General features: G+C 38.2%; 1 protein-coding gene across 2 annotated transcripts; it reads left to right on the top strand.

Annotated features, from left to right (window-relative positions):
- The first annotated feature begins 4,770 nt into the window (after positions 1–4,770).
- Positions 4,771–13,876, top strand: hhatlb (hedgehog acyltransferase like, b). Of its 2 annotated transcripts, XM_028434420.1 has the most exons (12): positions 4,771–4,964; positions 7,005–7,146; positions 8,427–8,494; positions 8,575–8,688; positions 10,136–10,330; positions 10,405–10,614; positions 11,097–11,268; positions 12,031–12,175; positions 12,262–12,297; positions 12,376–12,577; positions 13,214–13,355; positions 13,433–13,650. In XM_028434420.1, exons 2-12 carry the CDS (start codon positions 7,041–7,043, stop codon positions 13,648–13,650), a joined length of 1,608 nt encoding a protein of 535 aa, XP_028290221.1. In that variant the 5' UTR covers positions 4,771–4,964; positions 7,005–7,040. The 2 variants fall into 2 exon arrangements, with proteins under 2 accessions (XP_028290221.1, XP_028290222.1); XM_028434421.1 differs by lacking the exon at positions 4,771–4,964 and having other exon boundaries at positions 7,041–7,146; positions 13,433–13,876.
- The last annotated feature ends 681 nt before the right edge of the window (positions 13,877–14,557 follow it).

The raw sequence follows: 14,557 nt of genomic DNA, 5'->3' as shown, positions 1-14,557 counted from the left end.
CCACAGGTGCAGGAAAGTTAATGGTCTGTAGATGTTGCAGGAAGTGAAGTATAGGAAGGTGCTGAGTCATTGCACAATGTGATTTATTTTTAGGTTAACAAATTGTTATATCTTGATTTTATTTGTCATTAATCAATAATAACCTCTGTTGGAAAATAACAACTCTTTATTTCAATAGGTTTTTTTTTAAAAGCTATAGGGAGCCATTGCAAAAGAGTCAAAGAGCCACATGAGGCTCCAGAGCCGCAGGTTGCAGACCCCTGATCTATGCAGTGTTACAAAAAAGCAAACAAAGAGCTCTGAAGATAGATAGATAGATAGATAGATAGATAGATAGATAGATAGATAGATAGATAGATAAATAGATAGATAGATAGATAGATAGATAGATACTTTATTCATCCCTAGAAGGGGGAATTCAAGTACCCAGTAGCAGTAGCATATAGTGTGCCATAAATTCCACACATACTCATAAATACACAAATAAATAAAAGGTTAAAAAGTTACTAAAACTAAATAAAAATAACAATAAAAAGAAATAAAAATTGCAATAAAAGTGCATATTAGCAGGACCCGCATGTTTATGATTGCACAGTTTTGGATGAGGTGACAATATGTTTTGTTCTTAGTTCCTGATCATTTGTTTCACAGTGGAATTAAAGACACTGCTCGGAGGGAATAGTTTAGTTTGAACTTCTTGGACGATGCAACAAAAAGCTGTGTGTACAGTAAGAACACCTTGTTACCATAGTCAGTGTGCAGACACAGGCCACGCCCCTTTCACTGCTACTCACAGTGAAGCAGAGCTGAACAGAGAAACCTCTTTGGACACACAGAGCCACAAGAGAACCATCACCATGGAGGACACACTGACTCCTTTAAGGCAGGCTGTACGAGAGCAGGTCAGTCAATCCAGATGTTTGGGCTTACCACAGCCAAGCAGCCAGATGTATGCAACTGAGTTAGGATGTTCTTTTCAGTGTACATGCAGGGCATTGAGCCAGCAGATCTCACTTCTCTTTACAATGAGCTTTCCTCAGTTTTGACATCCGTCAGAAAACCTGTCAGAGCTGGTTCAAGCCTCAGCTTTGGAGCACAAATGTTTATAATTCATATGACAGAATATACTTCTGGGACGTCAATACTTGGCTTTTCTGTTTGCTGAAGGATGAAGGCTTCTCTGTACAGGAGGTCAGCCAAACTTCTGCTGAGCTAAAAGCCAGGATGAAGGACCTGGAAGCAAAGATCTGACTTTCAAAATGGCTCATTTGAAATTGTACTCAAGTAGAAGTAAGTCATACATGAAATAATCAAGTACAAGTATAAAGTAGCTCAATAAAACAATATTCAAAGTAAAAGTTACTACTTTAACCTCACGCCTCACATTTATTGTTTGTAATAAATCTTGCCACGGTTTCCTTGCATACATTAAACATCTCATGAATAAACTTAAAAAGGAAGAGACCAAATCTTTCACAATTGGAACTGAATTTATTTACCACAAAGGCATCTGTATAAAATACGAGGTTTGTCAAAATGTACAATTCATTTTTAAATAGAATAACACCAATGAACTCAAAATAAATAAAATAAATCTCAGGCTATGGGTATAAATACTTTTTGTTCTCACTTGTCTGCACATGCTGTCAAAGGTTAACACTACAAGAAGTGCAATCATTATGAGACACCAATGCAATGAAATAAATTCATTTATTTTATTGTATAATTTTGACCAACACCAGCCCTCCCTAAGGAAGGGTAAGAAACATTTTATTATAGGGAGGATATAAAAAGGGAGAGCAGTGTTATACCCGACATTCATCTCTTTTTAGGACGTCGGGGCATGTGGATAAATTTACAGACAACATGGTGAAGGATGTCCATGCAGGAGAATGTTACAGAGCAGATGATCTTTTCAAAGGTGACAAGTGAATATAAATAATAAATAGCTCACCTCTTTAAAGGTAACACTCAGGGCAGTTCTTATTGCAGAGCAGGTTTCTGAAGAATGAAATGATAACAAATCATTGGGAAAAAATGTGGAGGAGGATGTAGATGTTTCACTCATATTTGAATGATGTAAGCAACACATCATTTATTTTACATACGGAGCAATAGTGTTGCTTTTGAAGTTGAATTGTGACCCATAGGGGAGAATCTTGTGGCACTGTAAGGACTGGTGCAGTAGACTTGTATTAATTCTGCTGTTAAATAATTTGTTATCTCTCTATTATTCACTGCGTTAGTGAAAAAGCTGATGTGATGAATATACTTCACATTTTAATACTATTATTAATATTCATTTTACATATGATTTGTAGTTTTTTTTTATCATTGTCTTTTTCTAAGTGTCTTATCATATTTGTATTGGGGTGGTAAGAAAAACAAAGAAAAAAAAGAGAGATGGATTAATCAGAATTTTATTATTTGACTGATAGATTCTTACATTTCCAAAAATCGATTATTTACATTTTCCAAATTGTAATACAAACCAGGTGAGTCATTATATTTTGATTACAATATTGAAGGTGCCCCTTCTAATTATTAGTTACTTATTAATTTTATTTAAGTGTTACTTAAAAGAGGTTTTATTACCAATATTCATTGTTTTTATATATTATATATTCTCTAACCTGATGTTTTCTTTAATTGTTTTTACTGATTATATATATTTTGTATCCTCAGTTTAACAGTAGCATATTATTTTAAGTCATATGTTCACTGATGGGAGTTTATTCATTTTAATAGGGAGTGAGCAATGTTGCCGCTTTTTGTCTTGATACATTTTATTGTTTTGTTTCCCCTGCAGCTCACCTGAAAAAGCTGATGTCTGATGAGAAATGCTCAAAGGAGAAGATAGCTGAGATGGACACTGTATTCAGTCAAGTGTGTGGCCATAAGTCACTGTCCTGTGATGGTTGTAAGGCTCCCATCTAGTGGTCAGTCAGTAAACCTTCTAAATGTGATTTCTTGTATCTCAGATGGATAACTCCAGTCAACAAGAACTGGCTGAGTTGTTTGTGAAATATAAAGTTAAGTCTCCTTCCACAAAGAATGAGCTCAGTCCTCCTGTCTCCTTCAACCCACTGTTTCAGACATCCATCGGGCCTGGAGGAAACGTGCCTGGGTAAAGCATCGTCTCAGTGTGCTTAAGGTGTAAAGAACAGAAAGTGTGATCAACCTGTTTGATGTGATTTGATCTCTGCAGTTTTTTGAGACCTGAAACCGCTCAGGGAATGTTTCTTCAAACCTTTGCTGGAGTTTAACCAAGGAAAGCTGCCATTCGCAGCTGCTCAGATCGGAAACTCCTTCAGAAATGAAATATCTCCTCGATCTGGACTCATTCGTGTTCGGTGCTTAAACTCAGGCCATTTCAAACGTTCTTAGCTGGTGATCAAAGAACACTTAGCAAGACGTTTGCTTTGCTTTGCATGCAGAGAGTTCACCATGGCTGAGATTGAACACTTTGTGGACCCGAATGAGAAAGTCCACCCGAAGTTTTCAAAAGTGGCGGATCTGGAGATCTTGTTATATTCATCCAAAGCTCAGACCAGTGGTCAGTCTGCACAGATCATGAAGCTGGGAGATGCAGTGGAACAGGTATCAAACATTTCACTTCCTTTCAAGTAAGCTTATTCACATCGGACGCGGCACAAATATTTGTAATGCGGGCATCGCGCGAATGCTTCTGCAGGATGGAAAAACATATTCCCCAAAATTTGCTTCATATGCACATCTGAAGCGAATATAAAACCAGACTCCCTTTTTACCAGAAACTATGGAGGACCCCAGTAACATCGCTGCTCTGATGATGTTGTAGAGATCCAGGTGTTCACGCACCGCCACCATGCTGAAATGGGTGAAAAGACCAGTTTACGCCTTGACGGCCTGACGGCCTGACGTCATTGACAGCAAAGACTCTGATTGACTTCGTAAATGCGCGTTACGTGAAACATTTGCAGGAGTTCAATATTTACAACTCAAGCGAATGACAAATGTCACGGAACAACGGGAGCATGCATGTCGCGGCCAACGCTCTTGCCGCGCAAATCAAACCGCACCAACCAACAGGAGAAGAATTTGCCTCTTACCGCGTTCTTCCCATTGATTTTGAACTTGTCTTTTATTTTGAAATAATATTTTCTTTTGCCAGGCACGCTGTGAAATGCATGTTGTACAGGAAAATATATGGATTTATGTTTTAAAAAAACATTATTTAGGTGTGTTTTCAACAGCTATTTTTGAAAAACTAAATTTGATTGGTTGAATTCTAAAAAAAAAAAAAAAAAAGTGGGTCACCATTTAATGACTGCGGCAAAATGTGGGTGAGACCAGTTGAGAACCCCTAGTTTAACATATATGTTTTATGTTGAGATCACAGCTACATTATATATGAAAATGAAATATGTCTCTTTTTTATTATTTTACGCCATGAACTTTTATACTGATGAACTTTTTATTCCGACAGACTTTTACCGTAACTTAAGTTGTTTTTATGATAGCTGTGTTTGTTTGGCTTGAATCTTTGAAGTGTACTTGAATTTTATTAGGAGGGGCGTGTGCAATTTTATTGTACTTTGTGCAATTACAATAAAATGATTATATTCTTTTCTATATCTGATAAAAGGCTGGTTTTTTTAATTTAATTTTGATGGAGACACATAAGAAAGGAAGCTCTGATGACCATGGCTTACAGTGTATTTCTGATTTTAGCTGCTCCGCCTCCCTCTGTGTCAGTGGTCAAAGTATAAATACACCATGTCACCTTTAACCAGTGGCATCTCCCTCTCTGGGAGTCAGAGGGATCCTCAGCCCACCCTGTGCGTCCAGCACATGTCAAACTTCACGTTGTCATCCATTTCAATCATCAAAACCTCTCCACCTTCTGAGTTTCATCGTGTTGTGAAGGAACCTCAAAGACTTTTAGGAAAACTTCTTCAGGGCCTCCAACTGCTGCGTTCAAGGTCAGTATCACGACAGGTGCTGCAGAGGACAAAGTGAGGCCCGTGACTGTGTGGCATTTAAAGGCATCTCTGAGCACACACACACACCAGGGAGTGTGATCTGCTGTGATTGATATGTTGTACAGACAGCAAGAGAACAGGGACAAAAAACAACAACACAAGTTTGATTTTTATGTTTTGAAGCTTTGTGTAATTGTTGTAGTGTGTGTGACGTGCAGCTGGTTAGTGCTGTGTGCATGGTTATAAATAGTAGACAGCTGCTCTTTGTTGGTATCTTTAGACTCTTTAATTGTGATGAGGAAAAGCAAACCTGATACTGTTTGTAAAATGTACAATTCAAAGATGTTGGAGAGCCATCTTCAATCGTTCGTCTTTGTATCAAAATAAAGAAGAAGCAGAAATATAAAAGAAAACCATCTCGACATTTCCCTTCCATGCAAAAACCAAACCTGATACTAACATATTGGAGTGTTGTTGATCAGTGGAGGTTTAACCCAACAAACTCTTGGGGAAAACATGCAAACTGCATAGATCGGATTGGTTATGCAGTCAATCCACTGTCCATGAATAATGATTTTAAATCTAGTAAAACATGTCTTAATTAAAACCAGTTCATAATGTGGCTGTTGACGACCTGTCAATTTTGAACTGGCAGAAGCAACAGGATTCATTGACATTATTTCAGTGACATCACTATAGGGTTACAATGATTATCACGTAACTATGGAGATAAAACAGAAAGTGTGTGTGTGGATTTTTAATGATGCTACGCAACCTGTTGTGTCAGATTCTGCTGCCAACTTTGGCCAAAAACAGCCACAGATTAGCTTCTGTCACTGACTCTAAATAAACCATTAGCATTTGGAAACTGTTACAGCACAACCACAATCAGAAATACTGAAATATTTCCATAATGACTTTTATTACAATGGCTCTGCAGTGAATAAATTATAGCTATAAATATAGAGCGTATACAATTAAGTTAAGTCTACAAATATTATACATTTACACACATGGACGTATCAGATCCTTTAAATTGAATTGATCAAGCATTCATGTTTGGGGCTGATTGTGGAAATCATAGTATATATTATATATTTTGAATAGAAGATGGAAGCTGACACACGCACACACACACACACACACACACACACACACACACACACACACACACACACACACACACACACACACACACACACACACACACACACACACACACACACACACACACACACACGACATCTCCATTTCCTGTTATCATTTCTAACCTCAAAACTTTGAACTTTATTGCGTATTTCCTGCCTACAATTCACAACTCAATTTCAGAAGTGCTTTTTGCTCACCCCATAGCAGGAATTTAAATATCTAAGATATAATATTCGAGGCAAAAAATCTTTCGTAAAACACTAAATGCTGTTTTTATTTTAATTTTAAACTAAACCAATAATCTAAAATTAATGAAATGTTGATATTCTTTGCTTTGGTCACTTATTCAATCCAGTCCCAGCTGGTCTTTACCTGGTAATCAGGTGTATGTGGGTAGCGCTGTGGGACTCAGTGCGCATGCTCAGTTTGCATTCACCTGTTAAACAGGACACACACACACACACACACACACACACACACAGAGTGAGGAGTGTCAACTGGTTTTTCACGCCTTTTAACGCATCAGCGCATGGGAACCTCTACAATGTAGGTACGAATAATGACAAATAAATCTTTCCTTTGAACCAACACAAATACTGAATTACTGGACTTTCTTAACCGAGTTAATTAGGAAATAATCCCAAGGATGTCGATAATTAACCGAGTTGTGCACTGCACACCCTGTAGGATGTGTGTTGTTGAAAGTTACTTTTATTGTTTAGGCTTTTCTGAGCCTAAGTGTGATTTTTTTTTTAACATATGAAGAGCAGAGTAAGTCATAGAGGATGTATAGTGTGGTTAGGTTTTATATTTACTATAAAAACACGCTAAAACTCCTTTTTGATTTGTTTCCCAACTGTTGCCTTTCCTTTTTGTGTTTTTTCTCCCCAGGAGCTTCCACTGGTCTCTTCTCCTCCCAGCGTCACCATGGGCATTAAAGCTGCTCTACCAAAGTATGAGCTGTACTTCTATAACACTGTGCTGTGTCTGGCCATGTTTTGGGCAGCCAGCTGGGTCTTTGAGGCCTCCAGTTGTAAGTATTTGCACACATCAACACACTCAGGAAAGAAGTAGCTGTTTTAAAATGTACAAAATACACTTTATTTCCAGTTAGTCTGACGTGCTCACAAAATGTAGATAGAAACATAGTCTAAAGTCCTTTTAAATATTAAAATATAGATTTAAAAACTTCAGTTCTTGGTTGTTGTTTTTGAATTGCATTGTATGTATTATGTAAATCTACAGGCTAAAGGCAATATACGGTAGTCTGGAAAGTGGATGTATTGTGATTTTTTTTTTTTTTTTTGTCTTTTTTTTTTAAGAGTAACAATATTGAACAGTGATTTTCCTCTTCAGAATCCAAGAAAAAAATGATTATATATCTATATATATATACATACGTATGGGGTTGAAATAATGTCACTGACTTGTGCATTGTCTTTTTGAAACTATGACTCGTATATTGTTTTTAGAAGTGTATGCTTCAACTTTTGTTTTTGGATAAGGAAACTAAAATCACCACAATCATTACAATCGAATCACACATCAATTAATAAATCCAAATATGAATATAAATCGAATCGGCACCCAATTATCTTTATTAAAATAGAATCAGGACAAAAGTATATCGTCGCATTACTCACAGTTTGTGTTTCTTCAACTTGAGATTTGAGGATTTGTTGTCATGAATGAGAATATTAGACCTTGTTTACGACCATAACCGCTAAGGATTTAAAATATAAAACAATGGAAGGCGTATTTCTTTTGCTAACACCACTGATGAGCTTTAAAGCAGCCCTTGGTTTTGATGCATTGCGCCATGTTTGCACAGATGGTAGTTTTTAGAAAGAACTCTGACGATAACAGCTCAGCAGTGTTAATAAAGAGTTGATATTTATTTCTACTGAGATGAGACCAAAACGTTTTTCCCTAGGGGTTGCTCGTAAATATCAAATCCAAGTTTAAATGAACTCTTATTTTTTGTCCTTCCTGTGCAGTATGTTTAGGATTCAGGGGTTAAATTTAACACTGTGGCGCTGCCACGTTCAAACACAATGTGAGGGAAAGACATGGAGGCGTGGCCCTGTGTGAGGGTGAGGAGATGTAGCTATGCAACGTATGCCGAGAGGGATCGGATGTCAGTATTAACGACGCGGTGAATCGGAGGAAAATAGTACCTCAGTCTCTGCACGTCTCCAACTGTCAGAGTAACAAAGGATTTGTCTTTTAATAAAAAAAAAAAAAAAGCCAAATTCAAACATTATGAAAGCACTTAGACTGATGAACAAGAGTAACTTGGTCTTTATTCTTCAGCTAATGTGAACAGGAAGACCTTCCAGTCCAACGTGAAGCCAGGATGGTATTATTTTGGGAGAAAAATGGTGAGCGAGCCTTTACAGATCATCATGATGGTGATGCATGAGGATCTCTGGTGTTTGATGCTGCTCTCTCTGCTCTGCAGGACACTGGTGATCATGAGTGGATGATGTGGTTTTCTACCTTCAAAGAGCACATCCTGTTCGCTCTCTCTGGTCATGTGCTGTTTGCAAAGATCTGCTCCATGCTGGCTCCACAGGTGAACACTGAAATAAAGGATAAAGACATTTATTGTGGGTCATTTAGGGTGAATTGATCTCTGACTGTAAGTTGCCGTCAGAAAATCTTGTTGATATTCGAAACCATCTTTGTTGTCGTGTATTTTTACAACACGGCACAGTGGCTTTTTATATCATTAGCTAAACTGTAGATGATGAATCGGAGCAGGTGGGTAGACACAGGCTTCACTGGTGAAGGGACTTTTGGAGATAATAAAAGGCAGGGAGCTCAACTGGTTTGCTTAAAGGGCCCATGTTATGCTAAATTGACTTTTCTGTGCTTTAAACGTCATTATGGGCTTCATACACATGTCCAAAGTTTTTTCATTGAGTCCCTCAATCATTAGTTAAAGGGTGATTTACTCCTTTCTTACTGCAGGGTGAGCCCAAACACTTCGCTCCAATTTGATGACGCGTTCCCACTTTGATGATGAATTTGACGCAGCACTGAGCTGGAGAAGCCGCGCCTCCAGGAAGCTCTCTGCCGTGATTGACATGTAAACAGACACGCCCACAAAGGTGAGCATTTCAGCGTCCTTCGCGCAGTGCTATGTATGTATTTTCTACAGTCTATGTATGTACCGGTGAACGCCCCGCCCCCACGCTCTGTCTCGTGTTTATAAAGCAGCATGAGCTCAGCTACGGAGTAGGTGGGAGGAGGGCGGGCCGTCCTCTGGCCCTACGTCACCGTGCGGGGAGGAGGAAGTCAGTGTCCCGTCTATAGACACGCCTACTCATGAATATGCATAAGTAGGACGGAAATCAGCCTGTTTGTGTAGAGTTGCTCAGAAAGTGACTTTTCAGAGGCTAAAACTCTGGAAACCGGCAAGTTTGGGAAAATAAACCTCAAATACTATGTTTTTGGGGTACGTAGAACAAATGAAGATGGGTGAAAAATAGCATGATGTGGGACCTTTAAGAAATGAGATAAGTACAGAGTTAAGTGTTTGTATTGCAAAATATACTGTGAGGGAGACATGCATGATGGTAGAGAGATGAATTTAGGGCAGGAAAACTTGATTTCATATCTAAATTTTTCCAGATTTGAGGTAAAAACACCTTGAAACCTAATTTGATGATCAAAGTGTAAAGTTAAGTTTTGACTATGCAAAACCCAGCGTGAGCTAAGAATGAACCCAACACAGGAAGTTGTATTTGTTAGTCAGAATTTCTCGTGCACATAGACACACTTTGTCCTCAAACCACATGTACAACATCTTATCAGCATAGCTGCAAACACACAACAAGTTTCCCCAATGATATTTACCAAACCCCAAATAAAAATACAAATAAATGATTTAAAAGACTTTATTTTTTGTCAATAAAATATTTGGCGCTTTTCTGCCGCTACAAGAAGCTGAGAGATGCTTATGTTTTGTATCTGCATATTAGGAATGACACTCACTGTGCTCTCTCTGTGTCCCACAGTACAGGTCCTTGGTCTACCTGGTGTACGGGCTGCTGGCTGTATGGACCAGTATGGGCTGGACCTACGTCACTCTCATCCTGTCCCACTGTATCCTCCTCTACAGCATCTCCTTAGTGAAAATCCGCTGGTTGTGCTTTGTCACCGGTCTTTCTACTCTCGCGACGTTTAAGTGCGAGCCCTTCGTTTCCTGGCAGGTAAAACTGTAACAATGCTTTCCAAATGAAGAAGACATTACTTCTTCATTCCCTGTTTCTTCTTCTTCGCACAGGCCGGCTTTGTGGAGGGCGACTTTGAGCTGCGTCATGTTCTGTTCTACGGAGGGTGTGGGTTTACCATCATGCGCTGTATGAGCTTTGCTCTCGAGAATTGTGAAAGAAAAGATGGAAACTACAACATCCTGGAGCTGCTCAAGTACAACTTCTACCTTCCATTCTTCTATTTTGGGCCCATCATGACCTTTGACAAGTTTTATGTCCAAGTAAGCAGGATCTCATAACAACAGTATTAGTATCTAATTCAGTCATAGCGACCAGACTCAATTAAACAATAGTTATTCTGGACGTGAAGTTTTCTACAAACTTTGAATCAATTGCCGTGCATAAACTACTATAATTAACACGGCCTGGATGACTGAGACTTTATGCGTTACGTTAAACTCCAAAAAGTAAAAGTAAAACCGCTCTTTTAATGATGAAAGCTTCATAACATCATTTTAAATATTTGAGAAGTTGCAAGGGATGTACGCAAATATGATCCAAAAGAGATTTAAAAGCATGAATAATTGAATAAATCTGTCTGTGCACGGTGAGATTTTTAATTTTTTTTCCTTTGCAAGAAAAATAATGAAGCTCTTATTTATTTTTTATTTTTTTCTGTAGTAAAGTAAAACCCCTAAAAACTCTCGGTGCATGCTGCTGTTTTCTGTGGCTTTATGTGACGTATGTTTGCTGCCATCTGCAGGCCAACAAATCTGACCTCAGCAGGAAAGAGAGAGAGATGTGGAACATCAACCTGCAGGCTGCCATGTATGTGGGAATCATCCTCATGGTGGACGTGCTTTTTCACTTCATGTATATCCTCACCATCCCCAACGACATGAAGCTGCTGAAGCGTGTGTCTGACTGGGCTCTAGGTGGGTTAAACAATACTTCAAGACCGTGTTTCTCAAATTGGGGTAACGGCACTACAGGGGGTACTTGAGAGAGAGAAATAAGGGGTTTTATGTTTATTTTTGGTTTAAAATGATAATCATACTAAAAATTACCAGCAACACACAAAACAACAACAACAAAGAGACATTAAATGAGAGATAAATATTCAAGATCCCGACAAAATACACAAAAATAACAGAGAAACATACGAGAAACAGCCACACACCAAAAACCACGCAAAAACGACAACAAAAACACACAAAAAAGAGAAAAATATAGTGAATAATAAAAAGAACAGACAAAATACACAAAGTGATGATAGAAATGATCTTATTTAGAACATGAACTGAAAATACAAAGGTTAGTCTTGGTTCCACACCAGGCGTGAGATGAACGTGAATGATAAAAACTCTAGAAATAAATCCATTCAGGAAGTACTAAATACTGTTCGTTCCTCTTGTTTACATAATGACATTCTTTCAAATGTGTGCTATCACTCGTTCAATCCATCATTATGCTCTATAGTTGTTTTTTCACAGAATTCTGAGCAACAAAGGTTAGTCGGACATAACCTTGGTGGTACTTGAACCAAAACAGTTTTTAGAACCACTGGGTTATTCAATACTTTGTCATTATTTTGTACCTTTTATTGAACATTCTCTCATCCATACTATGCAGTTTACCTTCCAATAATTTGCCATGGCTGTAATCTGGTGTTAATTTGTGTATCTGCTCTGATTCAGTTGGTCTGGCTTACTTCAATCTGGTGTATGATTGGGTGAAAGCTGCCGTGATGTTTGGAGTTATCAACACCGTGTCGAAACTGGATCATCTGGACCCGCCCAAACCTCCTAAATGCATCACCTTGCTCTACGTGTTTGCTGAAACGTGAGTGAAGCCACACAGTCGGATCACTATAGGTTCTTTTAATGCAGAATCGAAGGACATGACGCTAACAGAGTGTCTTTTTGTAGCCATTTCGACAGAGGGATAAACGACTGGCTTTGCAAGTGAGTGTGTTAAGCTGCTCTGATCTAAAGTTGCTTTTACCTCACATGTAGAAGTGCTGATGTGGTTTTTATTATCAGGTATGTGTATGATTACCTGGGTAAAAAGCATGATGACGTGGTGAAAGAGCTGGTGGCTACACTCTGCACCTTTGGCGTCACCGCCGTGTGGCTCGGCCCTTGTCAGGTCGTTTTCTTCTGGGCTTTTTTCAACTGCCTCGGTCTCAACTTGGAGATGTGGATGGCCAAGTTCTTCTCCCTGGAGCCTTTTTCTTCTTTTGAGGTTTCTGGTGACAATCACAATCACTTTACCATGTCAATGCTGACATAAGTGTTGGTTTATTGAGTGTTGATGTGGTGCTTACAGTCAGAGGTGAAAGTAACTGATTACAAGTACTCACATTACTGTAATTGAGGAGCTTTTATGGATATACAGTATTTCTAAATCAGTAATTTTGTTAATTCTTGTACTTAAGTATGTTTTAAAAGAAGTAAAGTCATTTGTTACATTTCTACACCCTGCCGTTACTGAGTAAATTATTATCCTTTGTCATAAAATGATCAGTGGACATTGTGAAACTGCAAAAAATGAAAGGACCAGACAACAATCATAGCCGACCAACCAGATTAAACATAATGCATGGTGCCAAAACAGCATATTAGCTATATTTTGAATTGAATTCATTGGTGTTTATTTAAAAAGAATAATTGTACATTTTATACAGATGCCTTTATGGTAAATAAATTACCAGGAATAATTGAGGGAGGTGAAAGCAACTAATAACTTTTAGTACTATTTAATATATCTGCTTTTTACTTGTTTTTGAGTATTTTATGAAGGACTTACTTGTACAATTTCAATCAATTAACATTACTTCTACCGGAGTTGGATATCAGTACTTTTTACTTCTGTTTACAGGTGGAAATGCCAGAGGCAATGTCCCGACGCGTCCGAGCTGTTTTCAACACTTTTAACTTCTGGTGTATTGTTCTCGCCAACGTTCTAGCTCTGAACAGTTTGGATTTTGCCAAGCTGGTGGCCAAACGGCTGTTCCTCAAAGGTGACCTTGTGTTTTCCATATTTCACACACAGTTTCAGTTCCTTCCCACTCTGATGACTCTGAATGGTCCTCCTCAGGCTTCCCCATAACCACCTTCATCACCATGTTCGTCACCTACTGCCTGGTGCAAGTGATCAAAGAGCAAGAGAGGAAACAAGCCCTGATCCATGATCCTGACCCACTTCCTCCTACACCAGCTCCAAACGGTGACACGACAGCCGTTATTTCTCCTACTGCACCAACTTCTGCTACAGCTCAACCTGTGGTAGATCCCAGCAAGAAGAAAGCTGAATAAACGCTACGTAATAAAGGACGCAAACATTGGAGTGGCCGACAGTGTTGTCACCTGTTAGGATTTAAAATATAAAGTCTGACTGTTCACTGTAAATAAACTGAACCATATTTATACTTGAAGGATAATTTCAACTTTAAAATTAGTTTTACTAAAACAAGAGTGATACATTTCCCCATTTCATTTCTAGGAGTCACTGAAATCAACCCAAAATAAAGAGTTAACATTTCTCTCAAGCATCATGTGTTGTCATTATTTTTTATCTTTCTGATTGAATGTGAATAAATGGATTTTTACACTTGAGTGCATGAATGTCTTATTTTGTCAGTAAAACTGTGAAATATTCAACATTTACATTTACTGCTCTCACCTATAAACGCTAAGCTGTGCCTGAACAGTCGATAAGAAAAAGGACGGCAGCTCTTTGTTAATGTCATTGTGTTCGAAGATAAAAAAAAAAATAAGACTAACCAGAACTCAAATGTTCATGATTGAAGAACAGCTACTTTTTCTTTGTATATCCATCACTAAAACGTTCATAAACTCAAATGCGTTGTTTCAAGTCCCAGTGTGGGCCAAAAAAATGCACGTTGCTCTGGTAGCACTGCCAAACTGCCCTTGAGCAAGGCATCAAACCCCAACACTGCTTCCTTCATTGTAAAACAGCGTTGAGTTCCCAGAAAAGTACGATATAAAACTGATGTAAAATAATAATGGTAATTTGATTTCTTAATTTTAGGGTCATTTAACAAAAAAAAGAAAATGTAGAAAATTACAGAAATAATCTTTTCCACCTCAGCTAATTGTTTAATGCTAGGTAGCACACTAATGCTCTATCGCCTCCATCTTACATTGATATTTTATTCAAAATAAAAGTTTTTAAATTTGCCTAAATTTTGACTGTAGGACG

Source organism: Gouania willdenowi, chromosome 20, assembly GCF_900634775.1.
Source record: "Gouania willdenowi chromosome 20, fGouWil2.1, whole genome shotgun sequence".
Classification (NCBI taxonomy): Eukaryota; Metazoa; Chordata; class Actinopteri; order Blenniiformes; family Gobiesocidae; genus Gouania; species Gouania willdenowi.
This window is presented reverse-complemented; position numbering and strand designations above follow the sequence as displayed.